General features: G+C 37.9%; 1 protein-coding gene across 7 annotated transcripts in view; it reads left to right on the top strand.

Moving 5' to 3' along the window:
• The window catches only part of CHD9 (chromodomain helicase DNA binding protein 9), an 87,282-nt gene extending 65,169 nt beyond the window's left edge, over positions 1-22,113 (top strand). For 2 of the 7 annotated variants that reach the window (XM_032122226.1, XM_032122233.1), the window contains 20 exons: positions 358-468; positions 1,155-1,351; positions 2,133-2,332; positions 2,791-2,950; positions 3,895-3,984; positions 4,784-4,887; positions 5,010-5,127; positions 5,798-5,855; positions 6,188-6,230; positions 6,395-6,614; positions 6,737-6,939; positions 7,169-8,077; positions 10,227-10,390; positions 11,335-11,607; positions 12,378-12,546; positions 13,479-13,618; positions 14,090-14,311; positions 15,114-15,242; positions 17,235-17,339; positions 18,666-22,113. In XM_032122226.1, the coding sequence (XP_031978117.1) occupies positions 358-468; positions 1,155-1,351; positions 2,133-2,332; positions 2,791-2,950; positions 3,895-3,984; positions 4,784-4,887; positions 5,010-5,127; positions 5,798-5,855; positions 6,188-6,230; positions 6,395-6,614; positions 6,737-6,939; positions 7,169-8,077; positions 10,227-10,390; positions 11,335-11,607; positions 12,378-12,546; positions 13,479-13,618; positions 14,090-14,311; positions 15,114-15,242; positions 17,235-17,339; positions 18,666-19,529 (4,479 nt within the window). In that variant the 3' untranslated portion in view covers positions 19,530-22,113. The remainder of the gene's footprint in view (positions 1-357; positions 469-1,154; positions 1,352-2,132; positions 2,333-2,790; positions 2,951-3,894; positions 3,985-4,783; positions 4,888-5,009; positions 5,128-5,797; positions 5,856-6,187; positions 6,231-6,394; positions 6,615-6,736; positions 6,940-7,168; positions 8,078-10,226; positions 10,391-11,334; positions 11,608-12,377; positions 12,547-13,478; positions 13,619-14,089; positions 14,312-15,113; positions 15,243-17,234; positions 17,340-18,665) is intronic. The other 5 variants (XM_032122230.1, XM_032122227.1, XM_032122229.1 and 2 more) reach the window with 5 other exon arrangements.
• The last annotated feature ends 1,365 nt before the right edge of the window (positions 22,114-23,478 follow it).

Below are 23,478 nucleotides of genomic sequence, written 5' to 3'. Positions count from 1 at the left end.
TCTGCATGAGATGAAATCCCCAAATGCTGATAAGCCTCTTCAAAAGATTCTTTTTTCTTCCATTCGAGTAATTTAGATTCAGACTTAGAAGCAGAAGAATCTTGCTGCTTAATGTTCTTCTCTCCTGATGGTGCATAAAAGTTCATTAGATTTTTCTGATATATTATGGATCTGATTTTTAAAAATTAAGGGGGAGGAGAGCTTTTGAGTTGCTTTGCAGTGTAAGTAACTTCTAAAGTTTTAACAGCTGCTTGGGAGATTTTTGATGAAATAAGGTCGTGCAATCTTCACAGCACTGAGGCAAACTACAAACTTTTGATGTATGATGTTGGTAAACTTTAGTTTTATTTATTACAGGCTAGTTTTGTTGCATCTGGAAACAGGACTGATATTTCACTAGATGATCCCAACTTCTGGCAGAAATGGGCCAAAAAAGCAGAAATAGATATTGATGCTATCAGTGGTAGAGTAAGTACTTTTTTAATGTGTGTTTTTTCAAGTCCATGCTTGCTGTTGAATTCTGAAATTGCAGGTATGGGATTTCTGGTGCTTTTTGATAAATATTTCAACAAATCAGACTTTTTGGCTGGCTGATTTGTGCATGAGCAGTCAGCCTGCTGATAGCTGTAGTATTTCCTGTTTCCCTGCTGTCCTGAAAAAAGTTTGGGCATCTTTGACTTTTGTCAAAGACCTGAAAATGATGGAAAGTATGGAATTTCTTCTGAGTGCCCTGTTTCTCTGTCTGTAAATCCTGGACTGGAATCTGCAAAATAAGTGACTAAAACCTGTATAAATTGTATAATACTGCAATCTGTGAAATGCTATGCTTGAAGACATTCCCCATGCATTTGATTCAAAAAGGTTACAGTGCCCCTTGTCTCTCACAAAGCCTGCAGAGTAGGCTGTGTAAGTATTCAGCTCAGATGAGATACTCTGTGTTGTTTATAACTGATGTACTGGCATTAGCATATGAAACTTATTTTTTGTTGCCTTAAATACCACAAAATGTTTTACTTGCTCCATGGGTGTTCACTGTGATGTCTTTACAAAATAGCTGTGAATGACAAGGTATAGGAATTGTTTCTGAGCTGAAGCCCAGCACTTAGGAAAAACTCGACAACTGTTTCTCATGAGGTTTGTTTGCAATTTTGCAGAACAGCCTGGTTATTGATACCCCAAGAATCAGGAAACAAACACGGCCCTTCAGTGCTACAAAAGATGAGCTGGCAGAGCTGTCTGAGGTGGAGAGTGAGGGTGATGAAAAACCAAAGCTCCGCAGGCCGTGTGACCGTTCCAATGGCTATGGAAGGACAGAGTGCTTCCGGGTGGAGAAGAACTTGCTGGTCTATGGGTACTGTGTACATCCTTCTTCATTCTATGAAGCGTTTTAAAAATACGGTTTTTCCATGTACTAAATTGTATTTGTGCAATAACTTAACTCTATATTAGCAGTAACCTAGTGTGTGTGCAGAGAATATATTTAGAACAGGAATTTGTCTTGCACCCTGTACAAATCTTCCTGACAATTTGCAATTAAAGAAACATTAAGAGAGAAGGGTGAGAATCTTTCTTCAAATGAGATTTTAGCATTTAACATGGGTACTACAGGAGTCTCTCTAAAAATCATTACAGTAAGTGCTGCAGGCAGACTCGAGACTCCTTAAAAAATGTCTGAAATAAAGCCTTGGTAGGTAACTTGATTTTCATAATTGTAGAACATCTTGCACTTCTGGGAGGCACAAATAGGAACTGAGAATCTAACCAGTTATTTTAAGCATACTGAAATCAGATAAGTTGATTTGGAAATCAAATCTTAGGTCTTCTCTCACCCATCTTACAAGAAAAATAACAGCATTCTTGTCAGAATGAGTTTGCATCAGTTTTGTGTCTTTGAAGTCTACAACAATCATCCATATTTTTTGTAAAGAGGCACTTTTTATTTAAAACTCTGTTTTAATCAGATGGAGTTATGTTGCAAATGTTACTTTCTTATTTCCACTCAGTAACTTAAGCTGAAAGAAAAAAGTTGAAAGCTAAGTATTTTAGAGAACAATTCCCTTTTGTAAGAGGAGTCTGTAGGCTCCCCCAGTGCTCCACTTCCAGGTGCTGATTTGTGTTTCACTTTGGGCCAGGTGGGGTCGATGGAGAGAAATTCTGTCCCATGGTCGCTTCAAGAGGCAGCTGAATGAACAGGATGTGGAGATAATTTGCCGAGCCCTATTAGCCTATTGTCTTGTTCACTACAGAGGGGATGAGAAAATAAAGAGTTTTATATGGGATCTCATCACCCCAACAGAGGATGGGCAAACACGAGAGTTACAGAACCACCTTGGTAAGGACTTAATGTGTTTGTGCAGTTAAACAGCTTTATATGTGTGCCTGTGGTACTGGGATAAAAACAGCTAAAAACCCTCTCTGAACACACCTACTTGAAATAAATGGGATTTATTTCAAACACAATTCAACCGATTCAAGTGTCATTTCTGCTTTGCCTTGGATTTGATGGCTTACCCAAATGATGCTTGGTGTGAGCTTTCATTTCAGTTCGTAAGAAGCTATTCTGTTTCACAGTAGGTGACAGACAACACACTCCTCTTTTGCCCCCTCTCCTGTTTTGTCCTTACTGGCTATGTGTACTCCAGAGATGCTCTGAGATAAAAAAAGATTCATGTCCAGAGCCTGATGTTAGTGTTGTTCCTGCCCTGTAGATCACAATACCTGCATAGGATATAGGAACTGTAAGAATCATGGGCGTTTATATCTATACCTTTAATATTTTGTGTTATGTAGGCTTATCAGCCCCTGTGCCAAGAGGAAGAAAAGGAAAAAAAGTGAAGACCCAGGCTAGCACTTTTGATATACACAAAGCAGAATGGCTTCGAAAATACAATCCAGAACATCTTTTGCAAGATGAAGGATACAAAAAGCACATAAAACACCATTGCAACAAGTAAGCAGTAGCTGAAGTGTGAATGTCTTTTGATGTTTTTTTTTTTTTAAAGTTTGTTTTTTCTTCTAATTTCTCATTGTCTTAGAAAACACTAGAACAGTTGTGGCAGTAGGAGGAAATAAGTTTTAGTGGTGTTGGTTTGATTAGAATAAACAGGTCATAGTGTATTTGGAGGTGAACGGATGATTTCACATGTAAAATAATTCTGTTAAATTTTTAAAGAAATTGGTTTTGTCTGTGAAGAGATCTCCTGCTAACATGTTTGGGATGCCTTGCAGCAGCCAAGGGACTAAAGAGTGGGAGTGCTTATCAAAGAGACTGAAAGCACTGAAGTTGTTGCCCCTGAATTGTCCATGCTGTTACCCTGGCATGTTTTCTAGGCTTCGGAGACTCTGAGCTACCAGCTTGTGAAAGCTTAGTCATTCACGGCAGTGACTGAGCTTGGTTTAGATGAATGATATTTCTGTAGCAAAATTTGTCATATTCTGCTTGGACAATTCATACAGCTGTAGTCAAGAATTGATGCATGGAGAAGTCACGGGGGTCATGCACCAAATTTATGAGTGACAAGGAATGGAAAGGCTAAGGGGAGGATGTTCATTGTCAGCCCACTCAGTCCTCTCTAAGGGCATGTTCTAAGCAGGAAAAGCGAAATAGCAGTTTGTTCTTAGCAGTATTTTATGAAGCAAGTGAAGAGTGTTCTGCTGACCCTGGTCTTCAGGATTTGAAAGAAGTTTTGCAGTGAAACAATTTGTAAATGTGATAGCAATAAAAGCTCTTAGGTCATCTGAGTCGGATGTTCCCCCCTTTAGAGCTGAAGGAAGTATGTTTTAGGAAAATTACTTGAAATCTGTGTGATATTACAAAAGACAGGACAAAACCATCCACAACTATTGAAAGCTCTTAAAGTTCTAATATTTGTATTTCTCTTCTTCTTTGTTTAGGGTCTTACTTCGAGTAAGAATGCTGTATTACTTAAAACAAGAAGTCATTGGTAATGAATTCCAAAAGGTCTTTGATGGAATTGATGCCAGGTGAACTATAGAGAGAGTATTTTTGCTTGTTTATTTCAAATGTCAGATGAAAATTGAAAAATCTGCCTAGACCTAAATAAGAAATGTTAAAACTAAATGTATTTATCCTTAGGCTGTGAGGAATGTATTTCTGTTTTCTCTTTGTTTACTAAACACTTCATCAACTTGACATGAGGAAGTCCTGATTCCTTTATGAGTCTAGCTATATCAACTAAAATAACATGAGTCAAATAGACTGAAAAAGTGAGTGAAAGATAGAATTATGTACTTGACATGCTAATTGGCAGGGTTTCCCATGCTTTTGATTATGTTCTGTGTATTCTGTTAATGTCTTTATTTTTTATTTAATTTTTTTTTTTTAAATGCAAATATTCCTGTTTGGAAATTCTTGAACTCACTGCTACAGGAGCTTGTGGCAGATAGAAAGCTGTAGGTTGATTCACAAACATGAGTGAAAGAACAGTCCCTCTCATGCTGTTAAACACTAGCACAGATAATCCTTGGTTTGCAAAGTTGTGTAAGCACAGATTGCTGGGAGTTGGTGAAGTTCACGGAGAGGAAGAATGCTGTATACTGGTTTTGCTTTTGTATTCTTTCCCTGTTAGTGGTTTCTCAAATACAAAATACCAAGCTGTCTGGGCATTTTGTATTGCTGGTTTTAGGGATTTACTGTATTTGTGTGCTTGAAGAGAGAAGTTTGAAGTCCTACATAAAGTAGAAATGTACTAAGAGAATATAAAAATTTACTTCTTCCTCGGAATTCTATTGATGTTGGTATGCTCTTGGTGATTCTCTTCAGTGAAATTGATGTTTGGGTTCCTGAGCCAGATCACTCTGAAGTTCCTGCTGAGTGGTGGGATGCAGATGCAGATAAATCTCTTCTAATTGGAGTTTTTAAACATGGTGAGTAATGAGGGTGACTGTGTATGTGCTTCCCCAGCCCCCAATATAAAAACACCCTACACTTTTTTTTAATATAGTTTACCCTGGACGTTGAATTTTTGCCACTGTTTTTTCCTTTATAGGTTATGAAAAATACAACACTATCAGAGCAGACCCAGCTCTTTGCTTCTTGGAAAGGGTTGGAAAACCAGATGAGAAAGCAGTTGCTGCTGAACAGAGAGCAAATGATTATATGGATGGGTATGGAAGGGAATGTTTTGGGGCCTCAAAGCAAGCAAATTTGAATTTACATGCTGTACCTTATCCTCTTCCTAACTGGTTTTACATGAGTTTGATGTCATTGTTGTGAGGAATACTACTTTGATTTTACTGCCATAGAGTGGAAAAGAGGAATGGTATAACGGAACCATTGAAGTTTGGGATTTCACAGTTAGGGGGAAAATGCAGCAACTTGTTATTAACAAGGATTCTACCTCGTGTTAATTTATTAATACTACTTAGACACTGAAGTGCAGAAGCCTTCAGAGGTGGAGTGCTATGGAGCTGTTTAACTTGATTTCAGGTCAGCTTTTGGTGTCTTAGTCTTGTGTAGCTGACCAGTGACCCCAGTAGATCAATCTGAGAATTGCTGATAACTGTTGAAAGAGAAAACTGCTTTTATTCATTGCCTCATCAGTGAAGTTTTTAGTTGTGGTCATAAAGAATACTTTTGAATGAGAAAGCGAAGTAGGGCAAGCAGGATTCAAGCCAAAGCTGCCATGAAATATTTTCTTCATTTAAAATGAAAGTTAAATACAGTATCTTACTAAATTTAAATCAGTTTTTCTTAATTGAAAAGAGTGTAAGAACTTCTCAATTAGTAGTGTAAAATATTACTAAGATGGCTTCTTTTGTGTTGAAATTTTAACAGGGATGTAGAAGATCCAGAATATAAACCAGCACCAGCAATGTTTAAAGATGACATAGAGGTATAGTAGGCACCAATAGCTCCTTTTAACACTCATTCACTTAGACACTTGGTAATACTTTCACCTTTTTGTTGAGTAAATTACTGTGTCTTTTTCTGTATTTCTCTAAGTTGATAAAGCTTACTCCATGTGTTTCTGAAGTTGTCTGGGTGGGTGGGAATGGTAGGGAATTGTTGCATAGTTCTGTTGTATGCCTTGTTAGCCATTTATCCGAACTATTTGTTACTCTTGTTCTTTGTCATATTCATAAATTGTTGTAAGAGGTAAGTTTAACCTAAATCTCTGGAGAGGGCTGTATTTTAAATTGTGCTTCGCTTTTGTTTTTTTTACAGGATGATGTTTCATCCCCAGGTGATCTAGTAATAGCAGATGGAGGTAAATCCATAAAACTTCAAATCTGAGCCAGTTGCCTTTGTGTTTTGAATTGTTTAATTCTTGTGATTCTTAGCTAAAATGTAGTTAGATTGCCTAGTGTAGAGCCATAGACACCTAGCAATGATCAACTTCTTTTTTTTTCTCATGACTTGGTCTTCATGTAGATGGACAAATGATGGAAGGCGACAAAATCTATTGGCCCACTCAGTCTGCCTTAACAACGCGTCTGCGCCGCCTGATAACAGCTTATCAACGAACAAGTAAAAACAGGCAGGCCCAGCAGATCCAGCCAACATTCCCAGTACAAACCAGTATGATGCAGCCTCCATATGAAGAAGCTGCACTAAATCCAAAGATGGCTGCTAAGATTGAAAGACAGCAAAGGTATGTGCAGCATGCAAATACGCTTTTTCAATCTGCCCTTAGGTAAAAATGGTAAAGACGTAATAATGTGTGAAACAGTGAAGAAAATGACAGAATTTCACATCTTTTTCTTGCTGGTCAAGATGGACAAGAAGAGAAGAAGCTGACTTTTACAGAGTCGTGTCCACATTTGGAGTGGTGTTTGACCCTGAAAGGGGACGATTTGACTGGACCAAGTTTCGAGCAATGGCTCGGCTGCACAAGAAAACTGATGAGAGCTTGGAGAAGTACCTGTATGCATTTATGTCAATGTGCAGGAGGGTCTGTCGTCTCCCCTCAAAAGAAGGTGGGTGTGCATGTTTTTACTTTGCAAATTTGTGTTGTCAGTGCTTACCTTAAAAAGGTTTTTCTTTCATGTGTTGGAAAATAAAAATAGGGGAGGAGGAATTAAGGAAATTGTTGAGAGTAAAATTGAAAGCTTATAGTGGTGAGACAGATAAACTGATCAGAGTCGTCTATTTAAAGTACTGATTTGGTGTTTTTGGCAGATTCTCATTTGTTTTGTTCTTGTACAGAACTTGTGGACCCAAACATTTTTATCCAGCCCATCACAGAGGAACGTGCTTCCCGGACTTTGTACCGCATCGAGCTCCTGCGGAAAGTGCGAGAACAGGCTCTCAGACACCCACAGTTGTTTGAGCGACTAAAGCTGTGCCAGCCAAACCCAGACCTACCTGTCTGGTGGGAATGTGGGACTCATGACCGGGATTTACTTATTGGAGCTGCTAAACATGGAGTTAGCAGGACAGATTATCATATTCTTCGTGATCCTGAACTCTCGTTTATGTCTGCCCAGAGGAACTATAATCAAAACAAAGTGGCTCTCTCGAGGACTTCTACTCCACTCTTGCACCAGTACCAGATGGCATTATCTGCTTCTCCTCTTACACCTCAGTCAAGACTGTCAGATGCTAAAGTGAATGCTTTCGAGGACGCAAAAGCTAAAAATGAAAATCTGAAAGAGGACCCTCAGTCTTCTGAAGATGAATCTATGTCTACAGAAGAGACACAGACAATACTGAAATCTGAACCTCTGAGTCCCAAAAATGGCACCCCGATACAAATTACAGACCACAGACCTAGCATGAAGGCTGAGACAGACAGGCGCATGGTGGCAGCAAGGACAGAGCCTCTAACTCCAAACCCAGCTTCCAAAAAACAGAGAGTCAGCAAAAGGGGGTCTGACTCTAGCTCTGACTCAGACTCTGACTCAGATAGATCATCCTGTTCTTCCAGGTCATCATCTTCATCCTCTTCGTCTTCCTCATCTTGTTCGCACTCTCGATCTGGTTCTAGCTCTTCATCATCTTCATCTTGTTCTTCAGCATCTTCATCCTCCTCCTCATCGTCCTCATCATCATCATCGTCGTCATCATCATCGTCTGAAGAGAGTGATAGTGATGAAGAGGAGGCACAAAAACGTGGTATGTGTGTAGTCTTACTTCTGCAGTATAATTCTTAACTGAGCAAGTTTATTCTTAATGGAAAAATGTCTAAAAAAGGCTATTAAATCCCACAGAAGTAAACTTTATTAAACATTAAGTAAGCGTAAATAAACGTATTTGCTTGATTCTTCCAAATGAGTTGGAAGAATTTCAGGAATACTGCTCTTTGTTTGCTTCATATCAGTGCCTTGGGTTAGGTACTTAGGATGTTTGGACTGGCTCCCTAAGCAAGGTTGCTGTGCATGTGCTTTGTATGTGGGAGAGTGGAATGGACAGTGTTTTCTGGAAATATATTATGTGTGTGTGTATTCCCTACTGTGGTTTCTTTCTTGTTCTAAACAGACTCTTTAGGTTTCCCTGTTTGTTTTTTTCACTCTTGCTCACGTCTTTGTAGCTTCCTCATTGTTCTTTCATGAAACCTGCAAGCTTCCTTCTGTCCAAACTCAAGTCATGTCAGCTGCTTTCTCTTGTGAACTGGAGGTGCCCAAACAATGTTCTTGCACTGAGAATTTTCAAGCACTTAAACACTTCTCAAAAAATTAACTTCAAAAAAAACCTGCTTAGGCAAGACTGAGATGACTGCAGCACATAAGACCACGTAACACAGAGACACAGTGAAAGCTTTGAACTAGAAGCAAAAGCCTCTGATAAAGTGATTTAAAGTTTTTAATAACCTAACCATTCATTATTTAATACACTCCTTTCTTTGCTGCTGTGAAGTGTCCTCTACATCCCCCATTGAAATTCAGAATGTGGAAAGATTTCTCTAATGTGTGATACAAATGGTAATAGAGAAGGGAAGAAAATGAAGGTAGCCAGTGGGATTAAAGTATAAGTAAAGAAGAGTTTTCTTTCCAATACCTTAGGGAAAAAGGCATTGTGTTAATCAGATGGATCTTCTTGTCCATGGAAATGACAAATGGAAACCATGGGGTTAATTTACTGGGGAAATGATTGCTGGGCAAGTAAAATGCCACTTAAAGAAAATTACTAATATGCTGCTGTGTGTAGCAGGAAAAGGACATTTTCAGAGGAAACAGTTGTATGCGAACAGTAAAACAATGAGAGCAAAGGAATGCTTATATAACATTAAATATTCAGATAGAAATTGTGGATACCATAAGTGTACTACATGTCCAGATACTAGGTTTGTTCTGTGCCAGCCCAGTCTGTTTAGGCAAGTAATCCTGCCTTCCTTGGACTGCAGAATCCCATAAGTCAGTTGGCCTTTTTGTTTTGGGGTTTTTTTGGCAATTTTGCTGTCGGTGTTGAAGAGATTGGTAAATGCTGGAAAGTTCACTTAACTTCATTTGTATTTTAATTTTAAGCCCAGGTTTTATTTCACTGGTTGTACCATGGCAATGACCCTTTACTTTCCACATTTGGAACATCTCTGAAGGGAGTGCTGGATTCTATCAGATGACTCAGTACAGAGCCATTGTTAAAGACAAATTTGATTTCTGTAGAGCTGACCCTCTTACTCCTTGTGCTGATGTAGTAGTTACCTTTTCAGGCAATACTTCTTTGTTGTTGTTTCAGACTATTTCCCCATGTCATAGTGAAACTTCTGTTGTTGTCTGGATGGAGGCAAAAGTGAAATACTAATGATGAGAGAAATATAAGAAAGTCAGAGATCACACTGGAAAGATAATAGGAAAAAATCCTCAGTGATTAAAAATTGAACAATTGAATTATGCAGGCACACATGTTCAAGACATGGAACATGCAGTAAATGAAATGGGCTGTCCTTCAAAGTACTATCCCGATAGATTTGCCATGTGCTGGTGATAGATACCTTTGATTTCAGTTTAGTTCTATACTTTAGTGAATGTAGGCTTGCAAAAGAAATACATTAAGTGAAGACTGTCTGTTAGATTACTCTGAAGCATGTCTGTTTCCAAATAGCTAAATGTTCAACATCTTAAGCTTCAAAATACTAACAGGAATATGTGTGGAATTTATATTCCTAGGAAAGGATCGGCCTGAAAAACCTAAGAGATTAGTTCTTCAGTTTAACTTTGTATTTGGACTTTCTCTGAACATTGTTGTGTGTATTTTGTTCTCCTGAACCTCTTACAATGAGTGTTTAACTCCCTTACAACATCATGATTTTGATGGTTTTATTTAGCAGAAGGAACTCCACATATAAAAGCCTATGATGAAGAGAGTGTGGCCTCTCTGAGCACCACACAAGATGAGACACAAGACAGTTTCCAGATGAACAATGGGACACCAAATTCCGGTTATCTCCTACAAGGTGGATACATGTTGGCTGCGTCCTACTGGCCAAAGGCAAGTTTATAATGCAACTTTGAAAACCAAAGTAGTATTTGAAGATGGGCTCTGACATCAGTATTCTGTTAAATATATTAAAACCATGAAGCAGGGGAAATAGCTGTAGGATTTGAATTTTGGGACCTTTAGTTGTTGTTATGTTGGCTTCTGAAACATGCATTAAATCCACATAGTACTTCTCATAATTTTTGAAGGGAAGCATAACTTTTATGTCACAGGTCCATGGCACTTCGTGAAAAATTACATTCAAAGTGTAAAAGGTTGACTTATATCAAATATAGAGGAGAGTCTTGAATTCAGAAATAAGTGTTTGCTTACAGAACTTGTAATTTTAGCAGTCACAAGTTTTATTTGACAAATAACTGTGAAATGATCAGAAAATCCAGTAGTTTCTGGAGTCCTAATGTACCCAGCTGAGTTTATTGGGACTTGAGAACTGTGTATTATGGAGGTGTGTGAAGTGTTACCTGTGTTTGGTGTCTAAAGAAGGGGAATGAGGAATAATGTGGTTTTGGAAGCTAAAAGGAGACATGAATAAAAAGACTGTAGATCTTCTTTTATAAATGCTATTTGCTGTATGTTATGGTGGTGGCTCACAGGTTCAGATCCTGCTAGCAGAGAGTCAAAGCCACACATACAAATACTACTTTGGTAGTTACCATATCTTTCCTTTAAATATCAGGGAGACAGTATATTTCAAGCATTTGCCAGACCCTGTACACATGAGAGAGATTGCACATTTGTTTACAGGTACACAGTGAAGTTAAGTACAGAGGTAGCTTTCACTGACTTACAGGAAATCAGTACAAATCCAGGAACTTGAAAATCTTCAAGTCCAGAAATAACGTCATTTCTCTTCTCTGTAGAATTAAGAGCTAATACATCAATGTAACAGTGTTGGTAAGCATTGGTCTTACAAAATGATTTTCTCTGTGTTTTAGGATCGAGTTATGATTAACCGACTTGACAGTATTTGTCAGACAGTGTTGAAAGGTAAATGGCCTTCAGCCCGAAGGAGCTACGACAGCACTACAGTGGCATCGTTCTACACCACCAAACTGCTGGATAGCTCAGGGGCAGCTGCAGAGTACAGTGAGCCCAGTGCACCTACACCCCCTCTTGCAGCTGTAAAAGAAGAATATGACCAATCACCCCAGCTGTCAAAGGTGAAGAAGCATGTACGAGAAAAGGAGTTTACAGTGAAAATCAATGACGTATGTTTATTTTTATTGCCCTAGGACCTGGTTGCGATTGCGGTGTGCGGCATGCTTTACCTGCAAGTGGCTGCCTGCTCTCACTCTCACTTCCTTCACACACTTGTTTGTGGGTATTTGGGTCTGCTGCTTCTGGGCACTGAGTGTTTGGGGTTTGGGTTTGGTTTTTTGGGGAGGGGGTTTTTTTGTGTCCTTTTTTTCTTTTTCTTTTTTTTTTTTTTTTTTAATTTCCTTAAGCCACTGGAAGGAATCATTATTTTTCTCTCTGAACTGAATTTTTGCCATGCTGATGCTTCCTCAGACAGCTTGTTTTATGCTGTTTCTAACAAATGAAATGGTTAGTATAAAAAGGTATTTCTGCTGTTAAGCTTTTTTTAAACATTCCAGCAAGTGCTTTATTATTTCATGGTCTTTTAGAGGATTACAGGAAAATTTCCTGGTTTACAAGCTAGAAGCTTCAAATATTTTGTTTATGTGTAGTTTGAGATCTGTTTGTAGCACATAAGAATATATGACTATTTGCTCTTGTAGTTGGGTCTAGGACTGGATTCAGGAGGTAAACAGCTTACCAGTGTCTGGATTTTTCAGTTCAAATGAAATTTCTGTTCAAATGTTGGTTTTACATGGAAGAACGAGGTTGTATAAGGTCTAACATAGTGTTTTCATTCTTTCTTAATTCTTTTGGAGTAACTGTATGTGAAAACCCTGATTATGAAGTAGTTATTTCTGCTTCAGCAGAAGCTCTTCTAACCCTGGCATTTATTTAACAGGAAGGTGGTTTGAAATTGACTTTTCAGAAGCAGGGACTGTCTCAGAAAAGGCCATTTGAAAGCGAGGAGGGTGCATTGGGTCAGCAGCAATATCTGGCTCGGCTACGTGAACTCCAGAATGCTTCAGAAACCAGCCTTGTCAACTTCCCAAAATCACTTCCCAAATCAGGTACATAAAGTATCAGAGAGCAGAAGGGTAATCTAGTATTAAATTTTCTGTGTTCTTCTGTTGATGTCCATGGATCAGCAGTGGAGAGAGATGTTTGCAATGTTGCTGTTCTAAACTGCAATCTGGAGAAATTCTATCTAGTGTGGAGACACTCTCCAGTTCGGAGCACCTGATACTTTGTCTCAGTGTCAATTACTGTAATGTTCATTTTTTAGAATGATGCCATTATACACTGTAAACATCCCCCCTCCAAGAAAATTTTAGTACAGTGCATCACCATGCACTGACAGTAATCAGTTTAACTCAGAACTTAATGTGGCTACTTGTAAGTTAAATGACAAGTTCCAGATTTATGCCTCTGTCAATTTGCACTCTTCATAATCTTTCTTGTGTCTCCTATAAAGAGACAGTGGAGGACAATAATCTAGAATCAATTTTTGATTTATAGCCAAGAACTTACAGCTTGTTTCAGAACAAAATAACAGGTATACTCTGACAAAAATGAGCCCGAAGTAAGGAGTTAACATTTGGATTAAAATACTTGACATTATTAGAAATGGGTTCTCAATTTAGTCCAGCTTCTGCTTAAATTTTGCAACATACCATTAAGGTCTTGCTAAACATTTATTTAGGGATGTCTGCCCCTCTGTGTATGTGATGTCAACAGTTTTCAACAGCTATCATCCCTGAACAGATTAATTTGGAGGGGGTGGAAGGGCAGTAATGAAATTTTCATAGTAAAGTGGCTTTCAGAGCCTGTTATTTATGATGCTTTAAATAATCAAAAAACAAAGGGCAGTTTGTCTTAGCTATTACATCTAGAAATTGTATGCACTCACACTATTTCAAGTAATTTTATTTTATTTTTTTATTCAGACATGTTTCTCTTTATAAACAAGCATCTGACTCAAGTTTTATTGCATTACTCTTAGGTACTTCCAGTCACTTAACAGCCAGTGCCAATGGAGTCATAGTTGACAGTCAGCCTGTAGTCAAAAAGAGACGAGGAAGAAGGAAGAATGTGGAGGGGGTTGATGTCCTCTTCATGAATAGAAATAAACAGCCTAACCATGTAAGTAAACTTGATTTTGTATCCAAAAAATAAGATCAAAATTATTATTAGTGCCTTAACTGAGCATAACCAGCTGCCCCTGTCCCTGTTCAACTTTTGGGTTTGGGATTGTTTTGCTGATAGTTTATGATTACACAGATGAGAACTTCATGAAGTATCATTAAATATTAGATATATAGAATATTGATAATTGTTTTTAAAATGTAACTTTAATTCTGATGAATTTTAACAATGTATTATTAGAAATTTGTGGCTTGACATAGCAACACTTCCTGACGTGCTTTCCTGTACATCTGTTATGGGACCAGATTGGGCAGTGACTTGAAGGGATTTCTGTGACATGAGCAGTGCCCAAGTCCTTGAGTGTGCCCTTAGTGATCTGCAGGACTGTGGCCTTCGTTGACTTACACATGAAATAATTGTGATGGTTTGTTTTCAATGCAGAAAGTCAGATGTCTTTAATTTCTCCAGGTTAATCCAGGTATTAACTCCTGTCAGGTTGCTGCAGGCATAAACCCAGCACTCACTTACACGCAGTCCCAAGGCATGCTTGATGCAGAGAGTCCCGTTCCTGTTATTAACCTAAAAGATGGAACAAGGCTTGCAGGTGATGATGCCCCCAAAAGAAAAGATTTAGAAAGGTGGCTTAAAGAACATCCTGGATATGTTGAAGATTCAGGAGCTTGTATTCCTGTGAGTATTTCTTTCACCTCTCTCTAGCTAAATAGTAAGATAGTTCTCATATGATGTATTTGGGTTTGTATTCTATGTTACAGGGAATTATTTCCTTGTTCCGTTCCACTTAGGAAAAGGAAAATACCCATTTCTTTTTACAACGTGAGGTCTGCCAGCCGTCCTTTTGTCTCACAAGTGTAATTGCCAAGATAACCAATACTAAATCAAGACATTTGATCTTTGTATTGTTTCACTTAGGATTTAAAATATTATCTAGGATAAGAAAACTCATATTACCATGGTACTGATGATTGGAGCTGAAAATGTGTAACAGCATATTTAGTGATGTGGAAGAGGATTAAAGACTTTCCTATGGAATGTATCTCATACCTACATTACAGTGCTATGGTAGTGATGTTTGTGTGGGTATGATCTTCTCATTATGTTACTTCCAAATTTGAGATTTGTTAATATTGAGCAGAATGTAAGAAGATCTTGTGTGTGACGTCTGGAATAACAACCTTACTTCTCCATGAAGATGTTACAATTCAAAACAGCAGCAATGCTCAGGACAGTTAAAGCACTGTTAAAAACTGGAAATTAGTGAAACAAAGCAATGGGCAAAGGCATCAGGGAAATGATGTAGTGCTGTTTACTGCTTAGTAAATGATTGTGATTAGTAAATAGGTATTGTTATTAAAATATTTCTGAAGTTGGAGTTGACTTCAAGTGAATGCCTGACTCAAGAGACACAGAGATCTTACTGTTTTTAAGTAGTTATATCAGAAAGATAATAGGCTTTTTAATTCCTTTATAACAGAGGATGCAGCTGCATGATGGGAGGCCCAAACAAAAAAGACACCGCTGTCGAAACCCCAATAAACTGGATGTTAACAGTTTAACTGGTGAAGAACGTGTCCAGCTCATAAATAGAAGAAATGCGAGAAAGGTATTCATTATACTGGTACTCCCTAAATGAAAAATTACTCCAGATGAAGAACTTGATATACTACACTTGCTAAAATGTTCCCAGTATACAAATGAAAGGTTTTTGCTTTAAAGTTTTGGCACAGAGCAAAAAGGTCAATTACAATCTTTTGGTACATGTTTTGCAACTGGGAAAATATGTAAGATAGAAACATGGTTTATGTTCAGATAGAGCTGAACACTCAGGGTGGTACAATGTTTGTCATTGACTCAGAGGCAGGGCCACTAAAATACGTTTTCAAAATATGTGATCAAAGTGGCAACTTCATCAGGAGTTTGAAATGTTTTGTAATCTTCTCATTACTATTTTTGACGTAATTAAAATTATATTGGTAGTATATCCAGCAGAGAAGCTTGTCCATTGGAATTAAGAATCCTGTGTACTGGATTTTTTTGCTTTTTTCAGTAATATCTGGCATTTGCCCTTTATGGATCACCAGTAGATATTGGCTGTCAGTCACATTTTTAGGTGCAATGTTAGGGAAACAGGAGAACAAAAGGAGAAGGGGAATTCTCGTGTTAAAATGCAGCAGTGGAAGATGTGAGAGCAGGCATTGAATTGAATTTTTGTACAGGTGATCACAGTTTGGGAACAGCACAGTGCATTTGAATAGGCTCTGGGGAAGGCTAAAGGCAATATTCAAGAAAAGGATGCAGAACATTACTGGTGTCTGTTGAACAGATCTGGCCAGATGTGTGTGATGGTGTCTTTGAATGTCAGTATAGCACCAGAGCAGCAGTCCAGTGGGAATCTTTGAGCTGTTGTGTCCATGTATGGAGTGTTTTCCCTTTCTCTTGTTGCACTGCCAGCTTTTCTTTTTGTTAGAGCAGCTGCAAGGGAAGCAGGATGGGGTTTTTTTGTATGCTGCTATATTAAGGTCAGGAGCTTTGTCCATCTGTACAGGAGAGCGAGGCAGAATTTGAGTCTTTAATCTCTTCAGTGTATTGAGACAGCAGCTCTAAAGGGGAACCAGAATGGTTTGTGAGTCTCTGGAAACTGGGATCTGTGGCTGCTCTTCAGTAAGCTCTGCCCTGAGGGATCTTGTCAAAATTGAGGATCAAGGAGTGAGAGATCTGATCTCTGTTTACTGTGAAAACCTGTGTTTTCATGATAGCTTTTTTCCCCTCAAACTTCCACTCCATAGTTGGCACTTGGATACTTTATTAATCTCTGTTTTTCCATATATAAGTTGTCCTCAACTTCTCTGCATCACCAAACTCGTTTCATCTCATTTTCTTTTATAGTTTTGTAACATTGTGAGTAGCAGAGGGTGAGGGACCAAAAGTAGCCTAGAAAATATGAGTTTAAGTTGCAGTTTATAGAGAAAGTTAAGCAGAAATTGGAGAATTTTTCCTTTTTTCTTTCTGGATCTGAATAACACCTCCCATTAATTTAAAAGCTTGCTTTCCTGTATATGTGCTTTTGTTAGGATATGCTGTTCAGCAATTTTAACCTGGCCTTTTTTGTGTGAAAAAAACTCAAGAATTTATTTCATGATGGCAGAGCCTCTTAAAAGAAGTATTTCTAGAAGTTGACTGAGATGATAGAATAGGATTGATATATTAAATAAAGGAAAAGTCTAACAGGATTGTACTTACAACCTTCTTGGTAATAACTGCACCACCGTTGTTCTCTGTTCATGTGGTTGGTCTTCCATTCATTGCATGTCTAAATAAACATTAAATATTAAACATCAGTGGGAATGTCAAATATCGAAGTCTCAAACTGAGTTTAATATATGAGTTTGAATTTTGTAGATTTAGAACAAATCATGTACACATTTACCACCAGGAGTCAGTCAAAAGCTGGATCATGCTCAGTGATAATTTGAAGTGAGGCTTTATTTGTGCTGTATTATGTAAAAGGTAAAAATGAAACAGTGTCAGGTGTTAATGTTGCCTTTTTTCTTATCAGTTGTCACATATTCGCTGACTTTTATCTTCTGCTTCTCAGGTTGGAGGTGCATTTGCTCCCCCTCTGAAGGATTTGTGCAGGTTCTTGAAAGAAAATCCAGAGTATGGAGTGGCTCCTGAGTGGGGAGAAGTTGTAAAACAGTCTGTGAGTATTTTCAGAATAAGATAACCATGACATGAAATGTATATGAAAGAAAACAAGGCAAACAAAAAAAAAAATGCATGCCAAGAGGTGTGATTTTCGTTTCTGGTATTACAGTAACAGCGAACATGAGTCAATGTCAGCTTTCTGCCAGCTTAGTTCAGTAAATGCTGTGCTGGCGCAGCTGGAGTAGGAGAAAGGTGGAACAGTGACTGGCAACCCCAAATTAGAGATTTTGTTGAAGATGCTGTAATACTGTGACTTTTCATGTCTTAAATGTAGCCCTAGTGGCTTTTAGGAAAGATAATAGCCAAGGAATTATTTATGAGTAAGAATATTTTCTCTAAAGTTCCAGTTAGGAAGAAAAAAAATGCTTAATCTTAAATATTTTACTTTCAGTGTGCACCTTTGAGAAATTAGGATACTGAGGATACTATCAGTTAGTCTTGCCTTGAAGATAACGACATATTTTGAACTTCAAAAAGTTGTGCTGTATAGTGTACATCTCTGAATATAGGTATAAATAATAGCAGAATTACTTTGAGAAAGTAGTAGTTATCTGCAGTAGGGAAGAACAGAACTTGTTCTGAATTCCTGTAGTTGTATTAAGCTAATATAAATTAGAGTTATTTGCTGGGGGAAAAAAGGCAATTGTACTATGGAGTTGCATAATAATTGATCTTATGATTGCCGTTTTAAAAAGGAAATTTCAAGACCATGCATTTCAAAGGGAATATTGGTGTTCATTGCAACTCTTTCTTTGTTAGGTAGGAGGACTGAGAGTGGTGAAGTAATACTCTACAAATCCTAAATAGAAGTACTCTGAATTTAATTTAAATTCAAGTTGAGTCTTTATTGTTTATTCTTCAGTTTATGGATGAGATGAAATATGAGGACATTAAAGAGACACTAGCAGTAATAAAAAAGGCTCAGAGATTGTTGGTCTGTGGGCAATCACACATATTTAACTTTAAATTGAAAACTAATTAAACTGTCAAGTGATTGCTGTGTGATAATATTTCAAAGCAATGCTGGTTTAGAACTTAGATTGAGCTTCTCCTATAATTAGCTATGTTTGGCTTGATGTGTCAGGAAACCAGTAAGGATGAGTTAGCAGAGGGTGTGAGAAGATCTGTGTGTAGCCCTCACAGTGGAGATGGGCCTGTAGACATTTGGGATGTGGTAGCACAAAATCATCCCAAATTCCAGAGACTTGTCTGGAGATCAAGCCTTTGACACTGTTTTGTACACTTGAGTCCTCCATTTGCTTTTCTTTTGCCATCTTTAAGCTCTCAAAATACACTAAAAGTGCCCCTGTGTCTCTCCCAGGGCTTCCTTCCAGAAGGAATGTTTGACCGTATCCTCACAGGCCCGGTGGTGCGGGAAGAAGTGAGCCGGAGGGGGAGGCGTCCCAAAAGCGAGATCGCCAAGGCGACAGCAGCTGCAGCGGCCGCCTCTGCTGCCAGCGTGTCCGTCAACCCCCTGCTGGCCAATGGATTGCTGCCAGGAGTGGATCTGCCCAGTCTTCAGGCCTTACAGCAAAACCTGCAGAACCTGCAGTCGCTGCAGGTGACAGCAGGATTGATGGGAATGCCAGCTGGCTTAGCTGCTGGAGGAGAGGCCAAGAACATGGCTGCCATGTTCCCCATGCTGCTGTCAGGGATGGCTGGATTACCAAACCTGCTGGGCATGGGAGGACTTCTGGCAAAGTCGACAGAATCCATTTCGGAGGAGAAAAAGGGAAGCGATTCAAAGGAGACAGATACAAAGAAAGAAAGGACAGAAGACCAAAATACGGATACTGGTGGTGAAAACTCTGTTTCAAGTTCTCCTTCAACATCCTCTGCCGCTGCAGCTGCCAATCCTCTCTCTCTTAACCCTTTACTTTTGTCCAACATACTTTACCCAGGGATGCTTCTCACTCCAGGCCTTAATCTTCATATCCCACCTTTGTCTCAGTCTAATATTTTTGATGTACAGAACAGTGAAAGTAATGACACAGGCTCAGCCAAGCCCACAGAGGAAAAGGAGGAAAATTCTAGGGTTAGAGATCAGGATGACAAAGGGGGAACAGAGCCAAGCTCTCACAATGAAAACAGCACAGATGAGGGTTCAGAGAAAGCAGATGCTTCATCTGGATCTGACAGTACATCGTCTTCATCTGAGGATTCGGATTCGAGCGATGAAGACTGACCCCAGACTCTGCACTTAAATTATAAACTGATTTTGAATTTATTCTTTAATTATTTCATTGTAAATAACCCAGTGTTGAGTGCATCAATGATTTACTGACCGAACATTTCAGTATTTGTTTAGAAGTGCAAACTGCTTTCAGAGACGTTTTGCATGTAATATTTCTTGAAGTTCATAAGTTTCTGAACTTGTATGTACTATCAAATACACAATGGTGTAAAATTACAACAAAAGGCATTATAATTTTGTTGGGGGGTTAATTTTATGAAAATAATGCTCAAGTAAGAGCTGTATATTTAATATATTTGCAGTGAACACAGAATACTTTATGCATATTATTGATTTAATTTGAATATAGTTTTACAGCCTCCTTGACACTTATAATTTACAGATCAAAACTCAGCAATAATTTGGGCAGCTAATGAATGTCATGAAAGCTGTAGAATCTACATCACCATCCATTGCTTTAATTACATGAAAATGCTCTAGTGTTGTGATGCACTGCTGTTTCCAATTCAGGTACAAGTGTGTTTAAAAGAAGATAAATTTTTCCCAATCAGCCAATTAAACTGGCTACCTGTTACCTCAGCTGAGTTAGTTTAGGAAGTTTACATTGGTTTCTATTACTTGTTTTCAGGTTTTGTTTTGTTTTTTAAAGACATCCTGTATAGCATGTTAAAATCTGAGTTATTTGAGATAAGACTGTTGGGGTTTTTTTTCCCTCTTACTGCAACTGTTGTCTTCGACAGCAGTAAGGGGAAATTAAAGCAAAAACTGTCTTACCTCATGCTACTTGGCACCATGTAGATCTATTTAGTTTACACCTTGCAAAGTTTTGGGCTCCCTCTGCAGAATAAAAAGTCCCAAAATGAGGAGTAGTTTCCCCAAGACTCAGAAGAGGCAAACTGTCATAAAGTGCCACTGAAAAGACCTTTCAACACTGCATAATTCATGTAAAAATTGTTTGTTTGCTTTGTTTGTGTAGATTTCTATTTGTGTTTTATGTCATAAAACCTCCTGGAGTTCCCAGTTAATAATGGTAAATAAAGTACAGATAGTTTTGAACTCCTTTTGAGTTTAAACTTCTCTGCAGATTTAAATCTGATTAAATATTATCCAAAATCATTATTGGGATATCACTTCATATATTATGCTGAGTTACCCACTAACGAAAAAGCACTTTGAATAGTAAGGAAGACAAATTATTCCTAGAAAACGACAGTAACAGGGCATAAGGCATCTGTTTAAGTCCAAATCCTTAGAACCCTTTACTATATAAAATCTGTCTAAGATTTGATGTGTGATATGATTCCTCCTTCTTAAGCTGCTATTACTCTGACACAGTCGAGGCCCAGATTCACATTTACAGAACTTCTGAACTGACTGAGACTTCAGTTGACCGTGGTTACATCATTTGCGGTCCAAGAATAGGCAAGTGTTAAGAGAAAATAGATACAGGTACTAGTGAAAGTCATGGAAAAAGCTTTACAAAGGGATAAATTTAAAAATAAAAAACAAAAACTGTATATTTTGATATAGTTCTGTTGCTTGCTTGTACAGTAAAACAACTGTGTTGTTTTTTATCAAGAACTTTACCAATGAAATATAAGTTTCTATGTGCAAAATAACTAGCCCCATGATTAGAAGCAGTATTAGATGTAATTACACAATTATACAAATACCATTTGGATTGTGCTGGTTACGTATTTTCCCAGATAGTATTCTGATTTTTGGCCCTTCATGCAGTGTCTTAGCAATAGTGAAAATCAAAAACTGCCAAGAGAAGGGGGTAGCAATTCATCATTAAAAGAAAAAGTATTTCATATTTAATATTTTGCCCTTTGTAATATAGCACTTTTATTTAACTAGGATGCATCTATGAAATAGCCAAAGTTTTACAAGCAGTTATTAACTTTGTTTGCTGATGGAGTATGTCAACAATACCATCACTTCCCACCCTTTCCCCACAAAACAAGTCCTAAATCTTGTGGCTAAAACCTAATTTATATCAGATTTATGAAATAAAGTATTTTCCTATTATGGTCAAGTAAGTTTGGTTACTGTTCTAGTGATTCTTTCTATGTAATAAGGCAATTACAGTTGCAAGTAAAGAAGGCTGGTGTAGACTTGAACATAATTATATTTGGGTTATTTTTCATCAGTTTGATCCAGAGGGGGAAAAGTGTCCCACTATCAGCTAAACTATATGCAAATACGGTTGTATAAAGTTAAGGGTTATAAGGAAACCTCAGTAGAATTACACTAATACTGAAGTTAAAATTAAAAGGATATCCAAGGTGATGATAAAGTGTGTGTTGGTAGTTACTAAAAAAACCTTAGCTGTTATTGCCTTGTATTTCTATCCCTTGTTTCAGGCTTCATGATCCAAGTCTTAGTCCAGGTTTTTTTTGGACATTTGCAATATTTGCCGGTTGTGTTCTGTGTAGTCTGAATTTGCTTTCTGTAGTTGAACAAGCGTCTTAAAAAGTCATTTGTAATTTATTGAATTACTTTCTATGATGTTCTATAGAGCAAATGGAAGTTTAATTATTTTTTATTAAACATATTCTTTGACTACCCGTGATGTCAGCCTCAGTATGTGAAAGTAATGCTGTGTAAGGATTAAACATGTATCTTCCAGCAGCAAAAGTCAAGTTTTAAAACTGAAATTATTCTTAAGACCTTAAAAAAAGCCCTGCAAACAAGCCAAGGATGTAACACTCACACCTACTGCCAAAGACCATGGTTTACTCTTGTATGATTTTACTGGGAATCAATTGCTTCTAGTGCTCTTGTCTTCCAAACAAAACCAGCTGTCGTTCCCACCCTTCAATACTTATGGTTAGAAAGGAGTGTATGGCCTAGGTTCTGGTCCGGAAGTTACCTTAATTTTAAATAAGCATGTTGGCAGTGAAGTCAGTACCTTTTCAGCCTTCCTTTTTAAAACCTTGCATTACTTTCCACATCTTTATTAAAGCAATTAATTGTGTACCCAGCACTTATTATTGCATGTATTTCACACAGGGCACAGACATTTGTCCTGAACCCAAGTTGTTTCCTGCTTGTCCGGTGCCACCTTGTTTTAACCTGGCATTACATTTGAATGATTCAATGGTATCCTTATTTATTTCAGTCTGAATTTTGTCTTCATATCCCGATCATCGTTTCTGAGCTTCTGCTTCCTCAGATCTGTACACAGGTGATAAAATTGCGCATACACATGAGCTCTGTTCCCAAATTCTCTTTCTTTTTTCCTTGGAAATCCTGCAAAATCTCTAATAGTATTTTTTTAAATTTATTTTTAGAATTCAGTCTTCTTGGTGTATAAATTAAGATACGAGGATCTATTTCTCAATGAAACTATTCCCAAGGAACAGGTGATCTAGGCACTATATTGGTGGTTAGTTTCTTGCACTCGTTTGAAATTTTTCCAAACACTGTGTGGGGGTAGGATGATTAGATAAGACTCTTAACAAGGTGTCGAGGGCAAAGTCTTGTCCTGTTTGTTTTATTTTGTCTCTGAGAAAATGATTGATGCCATGTTACTAAGTAATAAATTTTTCATGGATTGCTCAGGGTGACAGTGCTGATCACCCATTAAAATGAAGGTTTGAAGAAGGTCTAATTCAAGCTGTAGTGAGATGAAATGTGCCTGGTGTTCAGGGTTAGTATAAAGGGATATGCACAATAGTGTTACAATAAATTATTTGTGATGCGCAAATTATAACATCTAGTTTTATAAGCAGTTTCTGATCTAGTTCTATTACACCTATAATTACCTTCCACATGAGCAGGCTGTTTCAGTGCAATGGGGATTTACACTGCTATAGCTGACCAACATTTACAATGTTATATCTGTATGTTGTTGGGACCTTGGGCTCATGGTGTCTGCAGAGGAGACTAATTGTACTGGTGTAGCCACAGGAGTTTACAAAATAACTGTCCTGGC

Source organism: Corvus moneduloides, chromosome 12, assembly GCF_009650955.1.
Source record: "Corvus moneduloides isolate bCorMon1 chromosome 12, bCorMon1.pri, whole genome shotgun sequence".
NCBI classification, from domain to species: Eukaryota; Metazoa; Chordata; class Aves; order Passeriformes; family Corvidae; genus Corvus; species Corvus moneduloides.
The sequence above is the reverse complement of the archived record's forward strand: the minus strand, read 5'-3'. Positions and strand labels throughout refer to the sequence as shown.